Source organism: Pogona vitticeps, chromosome 6 (assembly GCF_051106095.1).
Source record: "Pogona vitticeps strain Pit_001003342236 chromosome 6, PviZW2.1, whole genome shotgun sequence".
NCBI lineage: Eukaryota > Metazoa > Chordata > Lepidosauria > Squamata > Agamidae > Pogona > Pogona vitticeps.
The window spans coordinates 92,667,788-92,682,770 of NC_135788.1; the positions used below are offsets into that span (position 1 = coordinate 92,667,788).

General features: G+C 41.3%; 1 protein-coding gene across 1 annotated transcript; it reads right to left on the reverse strand.

The window, feature by feature from the left end:
- Positions 1–520: 520 nt before the first annotated feature.
- On the reverse strand, positions 521–13,062 carry LOC110074871 (keratin, type I cytoskeletal 12). Its single transcript, XM_073002594.2, has 8 exons — positions 9,995–13,062; positions 6,825–6,907; positions 6,321–6,477; positions 4,788–4,949; positions 4,573–4,698; positions 3,098–3,315; positions 2,653–2,723; positions 521–838 (listed from the first exon to the last, which is right to left on the reverse strand). The coding sequence occupies exons 1-8, from the start codon at positions 10,577–10,579 to the stop codon at positions 735–737; spliced, it is 1,506 nt and encodes a 501-aa protein (XP_072858695.2). The 5' UTR covers positions 10,580–13,062; the 3' UTR covers positions 521–734.
- Between the last annotated feature and the right edge of the window lie 1,921 nt (positions 13,063–14,983).

Genomic DNA, 14,983 nt, shown 5'->3' on the forward strand with positions numbered 1-14,983 from the left:
CCCCCTTTTCCTGCTCACACACAGACACCACTGCCCAGTCTTTTTCATTGTCCCCGTCTCTCATGCTCACTTTCTTTTCCACCAGCTAGTGCTTCTCCTTTTACTTTTTCTCCGCTCTTCCTCTGCAGACAAGCTCCCCCTATTTGCACAGAAAAATGCCATTTCAGATCCTTCCAGCAAGAAAAATTAGGAGACAAGAGAGAAAAAAGTCATTTTGAGAGCAAAAAAGCCTGGACAAATTCAATTCATCCTTTGTAGGCAGGAAAAATTAATTTCAGTTTGCCTGTTTTATAAGTGGAGCAAATCCCAAGATATTTGATGGTGTAGTTGGGCTCTCAGACAAGAAATTACCAGATATTTGGCAGCATCTCAGCAATAGGTGTGTGGGAAGAGGAGAGGGCCTGAAACATACAGCAACAGGTCCAAAATTTGAGTATTTTCATTCACAAGCAAATAATTCCCCTTGTTAAAATAGTACACCCCTTTTTTCTGTTGGTATCTACCGTGGGAGAATTTTAAATGCAAATAGTAGAAAGATTTATTGAATGATTGCAGCTAAAAGAGATCAGAATGTTGGTATATAGTTTGGAGATTTGCTTAAAGAAAAGTAAGTAAAAGCAAGACACTCTAGGAAAAACTGGCTTAAATCATTTCCAAGCATACGTCTTGAAGGTGTCTTTTCTTGCTTTTCTGCTGGAGTGTGTGTTGAAGGAAAAGATGCTGTTTTCTGGTGTTTAATTGGTGGGATTCTCATGAACTGATTTGATTTGAGATGAAACAACTTTGCCATCAACATATTCTTCCACAATTGTCTTAACCTTCCTGGTTTTTGTTGCGTCTGGAAATTAGATAAGCAAATACAGTATAACATTGTCAGGCAGATAATCAAGAACATATCCTTGAGGTGCATGCAATACTCTGGTTTTAGAAAACTGTGTTACTATAAAACACCCAAGTTAGAGACTTACACATGTGACAAAGTGAGATGGTAGCAGATCTACATGTGAGAACTGGGTCACTGTCTGTTAGCACAGGGGGCTGGCACTTGTTTGAAGTGCGTGGGAGGATGGAATCTGATTTTCCCCCCATCAATATTTCTCTTCCCAAAATTTGCTTCTCTATTGTTCTTTTTCTTATGGGAGTAGGTCTATGGGCAAAATGATCCCCATTTGGAGGCAAAAAACCCCCAAGCACCTGGAGCATTTTTGCTGTCCTATCGCACAACTGATTCTGCACATTAAATCTCTCCATCTTTCCCAATGCCATTTTATATGGGACTAAGATTATAAATCTTATCTTTTTGCAGCAAGATTTTGCTGTGCAATTCCCTCCAACCAACAAGAAATTCTCACAGGAAATCATGCAGGACATTTTGTGGTCCTTTTTTCTCCCTGTAAGAAATGCTGAGCTGTGCAGTATTATTACAATTCCTACACAGAATGGCACCTTTTGTGTAGGGTTCACTGAAAAGGCCACTAGACCAAATTAAAAAAAAAAGAAAAAAAGAAAAACTGCAAATGGAGGGGGGGGAAGGGGGATTCCTGGAAAATGCTGTATATAGGATTTGAGGCTATAAGGGGCAATGTGAAATTGCCATGGAGTTATTGGGCAGGTAAGAAGTTTTGGAAGCAAGGAGACAAAGAATTAAAGAGAGGCACTTTTAAGCACTCACAAAAGAGATCGTATGGACTTGTGCATTTCTGAGATGTATATGAGAAATGTCCAGCTATATGGTTTTTTGACAACGGTGTCCAGAATAACCCAGGCAGCGCGGCCACTGGTATAGCTCAGTGGGTTGGAATGCTTGGCTAGGAGTTTGAATCCCAAGTGCGCCTCCTGAGGCCAGCAGAGATCTCCTGAAAAGAATCCTGTGTGGCTCATAGAGTTATGTGCCTGCCATCTGTGCAGTCTTGGGCAAACTACCTGGTCAAAGAGTGCCACCCGAAGGACAGACAGATAAACTGCTTCTGAGTACTTCAGAATACTTTATATCTAGAAAACTCTGGGAGCATTAACACAGGGGTCAGGGAACTTTTTTACCTTTTACCCCCCCCCCCAAAAAAAAAAACTTTATATACGTCAACATTACCCCCTTGATTTGAAAGGAAGGAAATCATACATTACTTAAATTCAAAATATTATTGAATCTACACAGGCTGTGTACTGGGATATATCATCAGCATCAATGGCTGCCAGGCTATGTACTGAACTAGCAGGATGCACCAAATAAAGATATGCACTGTTTTTGCTGGAACACACTGTACTCCAACCATGGGGTTGTATAGGGAGTAGTAAGATATCCAATGTGCCTAGCAAAATGCATTAAATTTCTGCTAGCTCACAGAGGATTTAATCATCATCAGTGGCTGCCAGAGTGGTGCTAGCAATGACATGCTTGCTAGAGACAGCCAATGCAAAGTTGGGGGGCTTTTCCTACCACTTTAATCATTCTCCAGTTTTAGGTTCGGCTGCACGGGGTGGGAGTGGGTGGGTGGGGGTAGCACTGCTGATTACCCCCAGGATTTTCCTTTTTACCTCATTTGGGGTAATTTACCCCTGTTCCCAGACCACTGCATTAACAGGAGGCAGAATTGACTTGACAGCACCTAATCATGAAGATAATGAATTATTATAATATATACATATAATTACCTTTGCCAGAGCTTCCGGAACCTGTAGAACTGTATGTTGTAGTCCCATAAGAGAATCCAGATCCAAAGCTTCTGTAAAAGAGATTTTTTTTTCTTGAAAGGTTTATGGGCATTTTACACTTGGCTTTTCAATGAACATTTAAGAATAGTAACAAAATGGAAATCACTGTGGTGTGGATCATGCTGTATAATCAAGATTTTTCTTTTCAGATGGAACTGACTGTGAAGTGAAAAACATATGAGATTAAATGTGTATGTTAAGTTTTAGCAGGTTTCTGAAAGATGGGGTTTTTTTTTTGGTGATCAAATTATTTTCAGCGGGGTGGCCATTTAGGCTAGTCTGTTTTATGGCATTCATTTTAAATGTTATTGTTACAAGACATCCTGTTCTTCTTTCAATTGTGAGGGTGTGGTTTCTTGAGTTGCCTGTGAAATGTTTTTCTTACCCTCCTTCTCCATCCAGTAGCCGTCGGTAAGTCTCAATCTCCTGTTCCAGACGCGTCTTGATCCCTAAAAGATGCTCATACTCTGAATTCTGGGTCTCCATTTCAGACCGGAGCTGCAGAAGCTGTTCCTCTAAACCACTTATTTGTCCCTGTATTTGGCCGAGCTGATCACAGTAACGCCGCTCTGTATCTGCCAAAGTGCCTTCAAGTGATTGTTTCTGTCAGGAGGTGGGGTTGTGGGGAGGAATGAGGAAAATAAATCACTGTTTAGCAAATATAAAAAAGGTAGGGAACATTCAGGATAAAAAATGTTGTTACTCTATGGAACGTTGAGTTGAAGGCCCCTGTCAAAGAGGCACAGTGGGGAACTGAATTCCCATTCTCTGGCTCCCCAGCCAGCATAATGGATGTAAAATCTTCCACTGACATTCTCAAGTTTTTGCTTCTGTGTTTTCTAGTTTCTGAGGTGCATTTGTACAAATAATATAATCCTATATACCTTTCCTCAAAAATGAGTCTCTGAGATTTTGTTCTAGGTAGAGATGGGTTACTTTTTTTTTTTAGTACAAGTATGAGAATCCACAAACTAGTTTGACTAGTGGCTATGTTGGCTGGGGGATTCTGGGAGTTGTAGTATAAAACAAACTCTGTTCTCAGACTGGTGGATTTAGAATGAAGATCCAGTATATACACCCCTGTATATACACAACCAGAATTCGGGAGGTATATACTTATTAAATGGAGCTCCCCCCCCAAAAAGAGACACACTAAGTTTGACAGCATTCACATCTCCACCCATTGCCTTGCGCAACACAGATTCTCCCCTTCACAAATTTAGTGGCTATGTTTATCTCTTTTCAGTTTAAAGAAATCTGCATTCTGACAAGACCTTGGATGGGTCCCTGCTTGGTCAGGACTACAGTATCCCCATAATGCTCTTATGTGGTGCTTCACCATCACTTCAGGAAAATTTAAAATGTTCATAAAATTGGGATTGTTGAATTTCTATCTGAGAACAGGGTGGATGATTTACAGAGTGAGGGCCATTACAGATACAGGTACTTCTCTCCTCATCTGCCATATGAGGAGATAAGTTCTTACATAGTTGTTACAGCAGGATTCTTCACATCTCCTGCAGTTTCCAAAATAGTCTGCTTTGCTTTGGGATTGGTCCTTGGGAGATAAGCAAGCAGATGCTTCATTTGTGAACATAATTACTCAGTCACAAAGGTCTTTTGGAATCACATATTTGGAACAGTCAGACCAATAGACTTCAGCTTCTAATGATGGGCTATCTGTAACGTATATTTTGGTGCAAGCTACCATTCCAAATAGTGGACTCATTCACTACACTGAAAATGGTGATGGCCGTTGGTTCCTTCCTACCGAAGTCAGCCATGATGAGATGAGTCTAATTTGCACAGCCCCCGTGCCACCATTTTGAAGTGCTCCTGTTATCTTGATAGTGGACCTACCATGGCAAGTTGGGCCTGAAGGTCAAGCTCTAGGCCTTGCAGAGTGCGCCTCAGCTCAGTAATTTCACTCTTGCTTGAGCTTAATTGATCCACGTTGGAAGAGATCTCTTGCCTCAGAGCCCCAACCTGAGAAATGATAACCAAAGAGGTTTGAAAGAGGGTGGGGGAAATCAAAGCATTGCCCAGGATTTGGGGAGAACCAGGACCATTCTTGCCTGTTTGTTGAATTGCTCTTCTGCCTCTCTACGATTCTTTTCTGCAAGTCCCTCATACTGGCCTCTCATCTCATTCAGTAATTTAGTCAGGTCAATTCCTGGAGCAGCATCCATTTCCACAGTAACATCACCACTGGATGCTCCTCGGAAGCTCTTCAGTTCCTGCAGGTGGGAACAGCAAAATGTCATATATAAACTCAATAAAAGTTAATGAGATCTCTGCCATCATTTTTGCAATTCTATTTTTCATTTAGTTCTTTTCACACAACCAGCTTTGTAACAGTTAAATATTGTTTTAACTAATGACTAACCTCATTGAAGCACGTTTACACATGATTCTTGAATGATAATTCACTCACCTGTGTTATATATTTATTAGTCAATTTTATATTCCACCTTTCCTTCAAATAACTCAAGCTGGTTTATTTGGTTCTTTTCCTCCCCACTTAGTGACCTAAGCACACTAGGTGAATTTCATGGCTCAGCAGGCACAGGAACCTGAATCTCCTAAGTCATAGTTCCAGAATCTATTTACAAACTGGAAGGAATGCTTGCTTGAGTGGCATGTTCATACAGAAAAAAGGACGTATGCATGATGACTGCAGATACAAAGATATGGAAAAAATGTTCCTTTATTCATCAGAAAACAACCTTCTCTTTATGTGGGACTATAGATCTGTGGGAATATAGTTTCCCCTGAGCTATGGCTCAAGATCAGCCAGATATAATCATAATTTAGGGCCAATGTTATAAGGAAGGAAACATTCAGTTCAAAACCTATTTTAACCAGGTTTTCTTTTACCACTAGATGGCAGGCGTAGCTGAGATTATAGACATTTTATGGCCTTTAAGGAAGAGAAATTATTGGACTTCTCTTTCCAGTGAAAGCTTTACTCTGCAATTACCCTGGCTGAGGAATACAGTACCTTGTACTTATGTTAGCTGTATTTAGGGCAGGATTTCTGATGGGGGCGTCAAACATATGGGGAATGGTTTAACATGGTTGTTGTGGGTTTTTTTCGGGTTCTTTGGCCGTGTTCTGAAGGTTATTCTACCTGACGTTTCCCCACTCATGGTTTCACTAATGGTTTAACACTTTTTGTATAAAGTTAAATACTGCACTTCAGATCAGACTTGACTAGTATCTTTTTGTTAAGCTGCTGATAGCATATTATTCTTCAAACAATAGTATTACCTCAAAGGTGTACGTTTGAGCAAACAGATTTGCAAACAAAGTCCATGTTTTCCTCTTGATTACTGATAACAATACAAAACAAGCTAAATTCCATAATACACAGCTGAGAAATATTTATGTGATGACAAGATTGATGTCTTTTACTACTACTGGGAGCTCTGCACGTGTATAAGAAGCTATTGTTTCATCTAATATGACTAAAAATTGTCTAAAATGGTATACCCCCGCGAGACCTCAGAATCAATGTTTCAATTTTACTGAATCTTACACCACTGCCAAATCAGCTTGTTTCTTTCATTAGATGTAACACAGAAAGTTTAGAAAAGCCATTCTCTTACCTCCTCATGGTTTTTCTTGAGGTAGGCAAGCTCCTCATTTAAGCTTTCAATCTGCAACTCCAGGTCAGATCTATGCATAGTCAAGTCATCCACGACTTTCTTCAGGCCATTGATGTCATTCATGACACTCTGATGCAGGAACAGTTCATTTTCATACCTTGCAGATTAATATAAAAAGGACATGAACACAAATATATTGACTGTAAAATAAACAAAACCTAAGGGCAATGATTCGCTGATTAAATGGTTGTTGTAGGTTTTTCGGGCTCTTTGGCCGTGTTCTGAAGGTTGTTCTTTCTAACGTTTCGCCAGTCTCTGTGGCCGGCATCTTCAGAACACGACCAAAGAGCCTGAAAAACCTACAACAACCATTAGATCCCAGCCGTGAAAGCCTTCGCGAATAGGCTGATTAAATCTTTGCTTTTTTGCTTCCTGCCAGCATTAAAATGTGTGTTAAGCAACAATGCCTTATTTCCTTTCTCTTACCAGAAATTTGGTTCTTACTTGAGTTTGAAATCATCAGCAGCTAGTCGAGCATTGTCAATCTGCAAAATGATCGCAGCATTCTCAACCGTGTGTTTATGTATCTGTGACCCAACAAATAAAAAAACAGATTTAAGTATTTTATAGAAATCATTCCCACCATCTCTGCACACATGGTACAAATCTTTTTGTCTCTTGAAAGTGTATTTGGAAGAACCTGGGGAGAGGCAGTCCATTTATGTACACATGCACACACAGGCAGAAAGAGAACTGCTTTTTTGGGGGGGGGCATCTTCCACAATGCATGGTGGAACAAATTTCAGCCCCCAAAAGCACAGCTCAAATCCATGTCTATCTAGTCCCTGCACACCAGCAGTCAGGCAGTCAGGTTTCCACTAGTGAAATCACATTAGAAGTTGGGGAAGGGATTTACATGCAGTCACCAACTTTCTTTCTGTTTTAATCTCTGGCTGATGGACCACAATGAGTTCATCCCCAAGGTTTAAATAAAGCAGAAGGCTTTTGAAAACTTTTTTGAGAGACATTGCCATTTCTAAAGATAAAGTCCTCCTGGACCTATTTGCTGTGAGAGGTGATATTCATCATTCTTATTTATTGTATTGCTTTACACTGATGGATGAGACCAGGCAACACCTTTGTACTAGAGCTTCCAGAATTCTTTAACCAGCATGGACCTGAACATAAAATAAATTGCTCAGGCTTTGATTAAAACTATTTATGTGTTTTTTTAAAAAAATCTCAGCATCTAAGTGACTCATAATCCTTCCTGAAACCCATTTATTTTCTTATTTCCCTTATTTTCATTTAACCTGCTGTATTTAAGACTGCTGTATTTAAGGCCGCATGGGGTTACAAAGAGTCGGACACAACTTAATAACTAAACAATTTAAGACCACTAGCCTTATAGAGAGATCCTCACTTATTCTTGCCCCAAATTTCGATATGTATGTATGTAAATCATGTATTTGGCAATAGTAAGCAGAATGAGCCAATTGCTACAGAGAAAAAGCAGCAATGATTAGTTACTCCGTTTCCTATTATTGTAGTTTTATTCCTAGTCTGGGGAGAGGTGTTTGAAGAGTTTTCTGCTTCCTATTCTGGAATAACATGTCCTACCAGAACAACCCCGACTTGTTCTGGTAGGACCTTTTTCCGTGCTTTGCCTCAGGTGGCAAATGGTTGTGGGCCATGCCTTCTTTGTAGTGTAAAAATACATTATAATGGTCCGTAGGCCAGTCACAGACCATGTGCTTTTCACAGAAGGGGAGGCTCTCCGAGTTGGGAATAGGTGGCCTGGCATTGTCCTGGCTCCGTTCCTTCTTGGAGGACCGCCCCCAGAGAGTTCAGCTTGGGGAGAGAATCTCGGCCCCATGGAGCCTCAATTGTGGGGTTCCACAGGGGTCGATTATCTCCCCAATGCTATTTAACATCTATATGAGGCCTCTGGGTGGGGTCATCAGGGGGTGTGGTGCTTCGTGTCACCAGTATGCGGACGACACGCAGCTCTACATCTCCTTTTTGCCAACTGCAGGAGAAGCCGTCCTGTGCCTTCAGCGCTGCCTGGGGACTATACTGGAATGGATGCAGGAGAACGGGCTTAGGCTGAACCCAGACAAGACGGAAGTACTGAGGGTGGGCTCCCCCACAGTCGGGGATTTGGGAAACTCCCTCTCTTTTGGGGGGGTGACTCTCCCTGCAAAGGATGGGGTACGCAGCTTGGGGATTCAGCTGGACCCGGTGCTTTCCATGGAATCACAGGTGGCATCGGTGGTCCGCACCGCCTTTTTTCACCTCAGGCGGATAGCCCAGCTGCGGCCCTACCTGGAAGTGGGGGCACTCACCATCTTAGTACACGCACTCGTAATCTCAAGATTAGACCACTGTAATGCGCTCTACGTGGGGCTTACTTTGAGGTTGCTGCGGAAATTACAGGTGGTGCAGAATGCGGCGGCCAGATTACTTAGTGGAGTGAAAAAATTCCAACATATTTCGCCCACTCTGGCTGCATTGCATTGGCTGCCCATCAGGTTCCGCATCGACTTCAAAGTGTTAACGCTTACGTATAAAGCCCTAAACGGTTTAGGGCCTCGATACCTGGCGGAACGCCTACTCCCACCAAGTTCTACCCGGATCACACGGGCGAGCCAGGAGGTGAGGCTGAGGAGCTTAACGCCGAGGGAGGCCCGAAAAGAGAAAACAAGAAATAGGGCCTTCTCGGCGGTGGCTCCTCGCTTGTGGAATAATTTACCTCCTGGTATTCGCGGAGCTCCCTCGCTGGGCACCTTTAAGAATCTATTAAAGACCTGGATGTTTCGGCAGGCCTTCTCACCAGATTACTTTTGATTTTCTTTTCTCCTTTATTGTTTCTTTACTCTAATTGTTTTGTAATTTGTTGTTTTATTTTATTGTATTTTATCTTTGTTGTTGGCCGCCTAGAGTAGTCCACCGTGACTAGATAGGCGGGATATAAATAAAATAAAATAAAATGAAATAAAAGAAGGTTCTCGATTCAGTTTGTGAGAGTTCAACCATTGTAAAAGATTCTAGATAGAATGGTACAAACCAACCTCTTCATTACATCTTGGAGACCTACTGCCAGTCAAAGCAGACAAAATGGCTATCTGGAGTCGACTGCTGAAACTGAGTTACCATAAAGGGTTACTTTCTGTGCCCCTCCCAGTTTACGCTGGCCAAAACAATTTTGTAGGCCCATCCTCATGTGTGGTTAAATAAGGCTATGGTTGGATCTACCCTCACACTGTGGTTTTCTGCCTTTGCTTAACCAGAAGGTACAATGACTAATTATTTAAGTTATTTGCTTCACAGATTAATGCAATGGAAATATAAGCACTAAACGATATCAAGAGATGAAGACTTTCTTTGCAAAGGTGCTCAGGGAAACAATGGTTGATAAAAGAATTCTGATTTTCAAATGCCCAGAGGAAACAAACGTTTGAAATATTTCTGACTACCAGCATCATCATGACTATTTTATCTAAGGATCATGTTGTAAGGCTTACAGCGATGATAAGTTGAAAGCCGAATATTATACTCGTACAGCACAAGAAATTATCATTCAATTATGGATGGTAGAATGTTATTGTTACTGGTGGTACACCAGTAGAGTGTTGACCAAATAAGATAAAATAAAAAACGTTTCGTTGACTTACTTTGTTCTTCAGATCTTCAATGATTTTGAAATATTTGCTGTAGTCTCGGCTGGTGTCAGGAATGCTGTACTTTGCATACCATTCTTTGATTTTGAGTTCAAGCTCTCCATTGGCCTCTTCAAGAGCATGCACTTTGCCCAGATAGTTAGCAAGGCGGTCATTGAGATTCTGCATCGTTTGCTTCTCATCGCCGGAAAGAAGGCCACCATCTCCCCCACCCAAACCACCACCATAGCCCCCACCCAAGCCACTGCCAAACCCACCAGCAAAACCACTACTGGCAACCCCCCCACCCAAGCTACCACCATAGCCTCCACCCAAGCCACTGCCAAATCCACCAGCAAAGCTGCTGCTGGTAAACCCTGCACCACCAGAGCCGCCCCCTAGACCACTGGCCAGGCCACCTCCATATCCCCCAATAAGGCTTCCTCCACCGTAACCAGCTGCACTGTAACCTCCAGCAAATTTGGAACCACCACTAAATCCTAGACCACTAGATAACCTGACAGATCCTCCTCCACCACCGCCAACACTATATGAAGAAAGCTGACGGGTACTGCCAGATGAGAGGACCGAAAGAGACATGATGAATGAGCAGGAAGGATGGAGTGTCCTGTTCCAGCAAGGCAAGCCAGTTAGAAAGAGTGTGTTGAGCTGGTGGTCTTTTGATGCTTATATATAGAGCAAAAGGGGTGTACCGTTTCCACCCTATCCCAGAAAGTGTCTCCTTTGCCAAGTGGCTGTCTTAATAATTAGATAATTATTTTGTGTAATTAAAAACGGTTGTTCCCAAGTCAAGCTCTGCAGAAATACGTTTCTCTAGGGTATTTGTCATGCCAAATTTCTAGATGGAATATGGTGGAATTAAGCCAATGTGTTTTCTTTTTATCTTTTAAAATTTTGATGAGCAACTTTTTTTCTTGTTCTCCTGCCAGCTCCCCTTTCTTTTAACTTCAGTTCGATTGCATTCTGTTCAGCAGATCAAGCTGCCAGGCATAATCCTCCCAAATGGAAATAGAAGCCAAACAAAGTTTCAAGTGACTTGTATGAACAACACACATGCTAGAAATATACTACACTTACTTCAGTTAGGGATTGACTTATTGAGTTTTAATCTAACAGAAAGAAATTTCTCAAACACCTTGTCAGGATTTGGCACAAAACTGAAATTTGCTTGATTTATTAAAGGCAGCTTTTTTTGGATGATAATTAAAAAAACATGTTTGATGTTAAATTTGAATTCTTAATGCCACATATAGCCTGTCTTTGCAAGTTCAAAGAGATGAAAAGAGAAGGGAATTGAGATTAGTAGACCAAGGAATTTTCCTCCTCTCTGATTCATAACAGGACAAGTTAATTCACATATAGATCGTAACAGAGTTTTACAAGTAATGATTTTGTAAAATTCCTCTGTGATCGCTAGTCCTGTAAACAGCAAACCTGATTTTTCCTCGAAACTTTTTTTTTGTTTCTTCATGCTAGTGGTCCTTGTTTTAAAATATTCAGCCGTCATTTATACCATTGGTGCAAAAGTTACTTCCTCTTTTTCTGCACATGAAACTGAGCAGAACCTCATTGCCGTGTGTTCATTTTGCAGCTTATGGAAATGCTGCTCACATTTTTCAACAATGCAAACCTTGCCAAAATATCTGCTGTTGTGCATTAACCTATAGTGATCACAACAGTTCTATTAACTTTGGTGTCCCTTTTGTAGTTCAGACGTTGTGGGTTCTGTGAGTTCAGTTCACTGATACTTCTCGAAAAATTTTAACTGTATGGTCATCATGAGAAATGGAACATTTTACGTCCTTGTGTTTTCTCTGAGATGAGTTAGAGAATGCTTTGTAAAGTCTAAAATTCTGAATTGATACCCATGTCAATAGCACTCATGTGCCAAGCCAGAAATGGGTACAGATGTAAACCTGGAAGCCAACAGATATAACCCTTCAACTCTGGGTACAAAGGGTCCTGAGTTCAAATCTCAAATTAGAAGTGTATTTCATCGAAAACCTTGAAGATATATTGCCAGACAGTGTACATTAGCCAGGGGAAACATGTGGTCCTCCAGATGTTGTTTTATTGTGATGGCCATTATCCCTCACTCTTGGTTACGACGGCTAGAAGTGTTGGGATATGTAATGTATTTGGAGGGCCATAAGTTGCCCACACCTGCATTAGAAGCATGCACTAAATGTGGATGCTAATGGCTAGATCCAGATGCCACATTTACATGGCAGACAATTTTGGATGTGTATAAACTAAATTCAAATACTTTTCTGATAGATGGATCATATTCCTTGTGATGTATGATTTCTTTCCTCCACCTTAAAAAATTATACCATATTTGGCTGATCTGTTACTATGCCTAATAACTTCTTGCATTTTTTCATGTCCACTGACCATGGAGGCCAGTACTGGTTCTGAGTTTTTGGTTGGGGTCCAGGCTACTCACCATCAGTAGATCTGCTCCCAGTGGGCACAGTGTCTTGCTGCTGGTGCCCACGTAGCTTTTCTCTTGGGTCCAACCTGCTCCAATGCCTACTGCAGAGGCGGAATGGGTGGCCTATCATGTGTGGTTGGTTTTGAGTCAGCCCTTGGCAGTGGAGCCAAATGGTGAAAGGTGTTTGGTGTTGTGATCAGGGCTCTAAGTGGCCTGTCCTTGTCCTAGTGCGATGGTTCCCATCCTTTGGACCGCCCATGTTTTTGAACTAAAACTCCCAGAATCCTTCACCACTAGCTATGATGGCCAGGATTTCTGGGTATTGCAGTCCAGCAGCATCTGGGGACCTAAGGTTGGGAAGCACTCTCCTAGAGAATCAAATGAATAGGTGGCTCTAACTGTTCTACTCCCCCCTCATTGCTACTGACATTTGCTGGCAAGCAAGCAAGTGGTAAGAACAATATGGGGGAGTCACAACCGCAATAGTCTCTGGATTCCCAGAGTTTAGAAGAGTTGATGTCAGAGCCTGGACATGCTGCCATTTTAGATTTCAACATTCAGAATCCCTCAGCCAACATGGAAGCTGGCTAAAAGATTCTGGGAACTGTAGTGCAAAAAAGTAACATTTCCAAACCCTGTCCATTCTTGTCCCTTAGTCCTATGCGGAGTCCAAGGTCTGTGGTCCAGGTGCTTGGCAATACCTGCCTTTATTCTGAGGTCCTAGTAACCTAGCCTTTGTAGCTACCCAGTGGCTTGAAGAAAAGGGTGTGGGAGCATCATCTGTTTTGATCTGCAAACATAGTGCTGTAGAGATTGCTCAAAGCCGGTTTGCAGGTGGCCTGGGCTCATTTGTTCTCAGCTTTGTACAGATATTTGTGTGGTTTTCAATCGAGAAGGAGGAGGAGTGTGCACGGAAAAACAAAGGGTTATAACGTGGCAGGGAGGGACCACAGTGCAGTGCTGTCAGTTTTGGGAATGTGGTGGACCTTCAGCATGCAGGCAAAACTCCTAGCTGCATCCCTCTCTACAACACTAATGCTTATCTTAGTTTAAAGTAATTTGCATGCACATAGAGGATGCCAGGCTTCAAAGATTTGGTTTGCCCTGAGCGCTGTTCTGTCAGGGTGGGAAAGAACCCATTACCATCTGGAAGATAGATGATTATCTCTGTTTAGATTTGTTCTATCTACATGTCTCATGTTGTGCTTCTGAGAAAGATTAGCAAGTCAAAACATAACTAGTAACTGAGAAGGATTTTTTAAAAAAAGACAATCACACTAGTGATGAAAACTATGTACTGAGCAATCTACCAACACGTGTTTGTAAAATGATGTTTGTACACTGTTAATTCTGCCTGAGTAAACCTTAAGCTGTTTTCCTCTAAATGATATGTAACAATTTGTACCACTGTATTTGATATACCCGTATTTTTCGCTCCATAAGACGCACCTTTCCATAAGATGCACCAATTTTTTAGGAGAAGAAAACAGGAAAATATAATCTGTTTTCTTCACTCTATAAGACGCACAGACTTTCCACCCCCCTGTTTTGTGGGGAAAAAGTGCGTCTTATGGTGCGAAAAATACGGTATGTTCCACATTTTAATTATGTTTTAATAATATTTTCTGTAGCTATGCATCCTATCTTCAGAGTATTAGGCTCAAAGGAGATACATCTCACTACATGTGACTGTGTGGAGCCACCTGAAGGGTGGTCTGTAGAGACTGGGATTTGGTTCAGTTTGGTGAGTGGTAAGAGGTGGGAAGGTCATTTTCAGTTCATTTAAAAAATAATTTCTCCAGCTCTACATACATTCAGGACAGAAATAATTTAAGATTTTAAACAATTGAATGCAGAAGAAACTGAAAGTGACAGACTCATTCAGCTAGGCCCAGGGTTTTGATTCCTTAATTCTTAGAAGCCTAAATTTGAATCTCACATTGTGGAGGAATTAAGATTGCCACTTATTTTTTTTTCCCCCTAGAGAAGGTCCACCACTTAAACACTTATATGGCAAGCAAGTACTACCTGGACATCTCTATGCTGGGAGTAGCTGTCTCTATTGGATATAACAAATACAAACTGTAGATAATTTCATTTCAGATTGTTTTTGAAGAATTTATGAACTATTGCACATTTCTCCATATTCAGAAGAATTATATTTTTGAGATTGATTTCCATGCTAGGAAGAGGTATGTTGGAAGAGGTTACTAGAAGTTATTGCATTGAGGTGAAAGACTGGACTGCTATGAGTAGAAACAAGTTATAGACAACTCATCATTAGAAGTTGAAAATGCTTGGCCAGTGAAAGTATGTGCGTGTCAGCGGGAGCTTGTTTCACTTCACATGATTTGTAAATTAACTTGTTTTGTTCTGTGATTGGTCTTCAAGACTTAAGCATGGGATTCCTTAGAAATCTGATTTCTCAAATAGCAAAGTCTGTCTCAGACATAGCGCTCCAACATAAACATGCTTTTCAGCTCTAACTATGAACTGCCTCTAATATCTTTTTCTGCCCTCAGAATATCTGGCTTTGCTTCTCTGCAAGA

Excerpts from the sequence above, each read along its gene's own strand:
- LOC110074871 (XM_073002594.2), bottom strand. The coding sequence starts at position 10,579 with ATGTCTCTTTCGGTCCTCTCATCTGGCAGTACCCGTCAGCTTTCTTCA. Across the intron at positions 6,908-9,994 it reads TTGAAGATCTGAAGAACAAA|ATACATAAACACACGGTTGA; the intron begins GTAAGTCAACGA and ends GTTGGGTCACAG. Across the intron at positions 4,699-4,787 it reads AAGAGCAATTCAACAAACAG|GTTGGGGCTCTGAGGCAAGA; the intron begins GCAAGAATGGTC and ends ATCATTTCTCAG.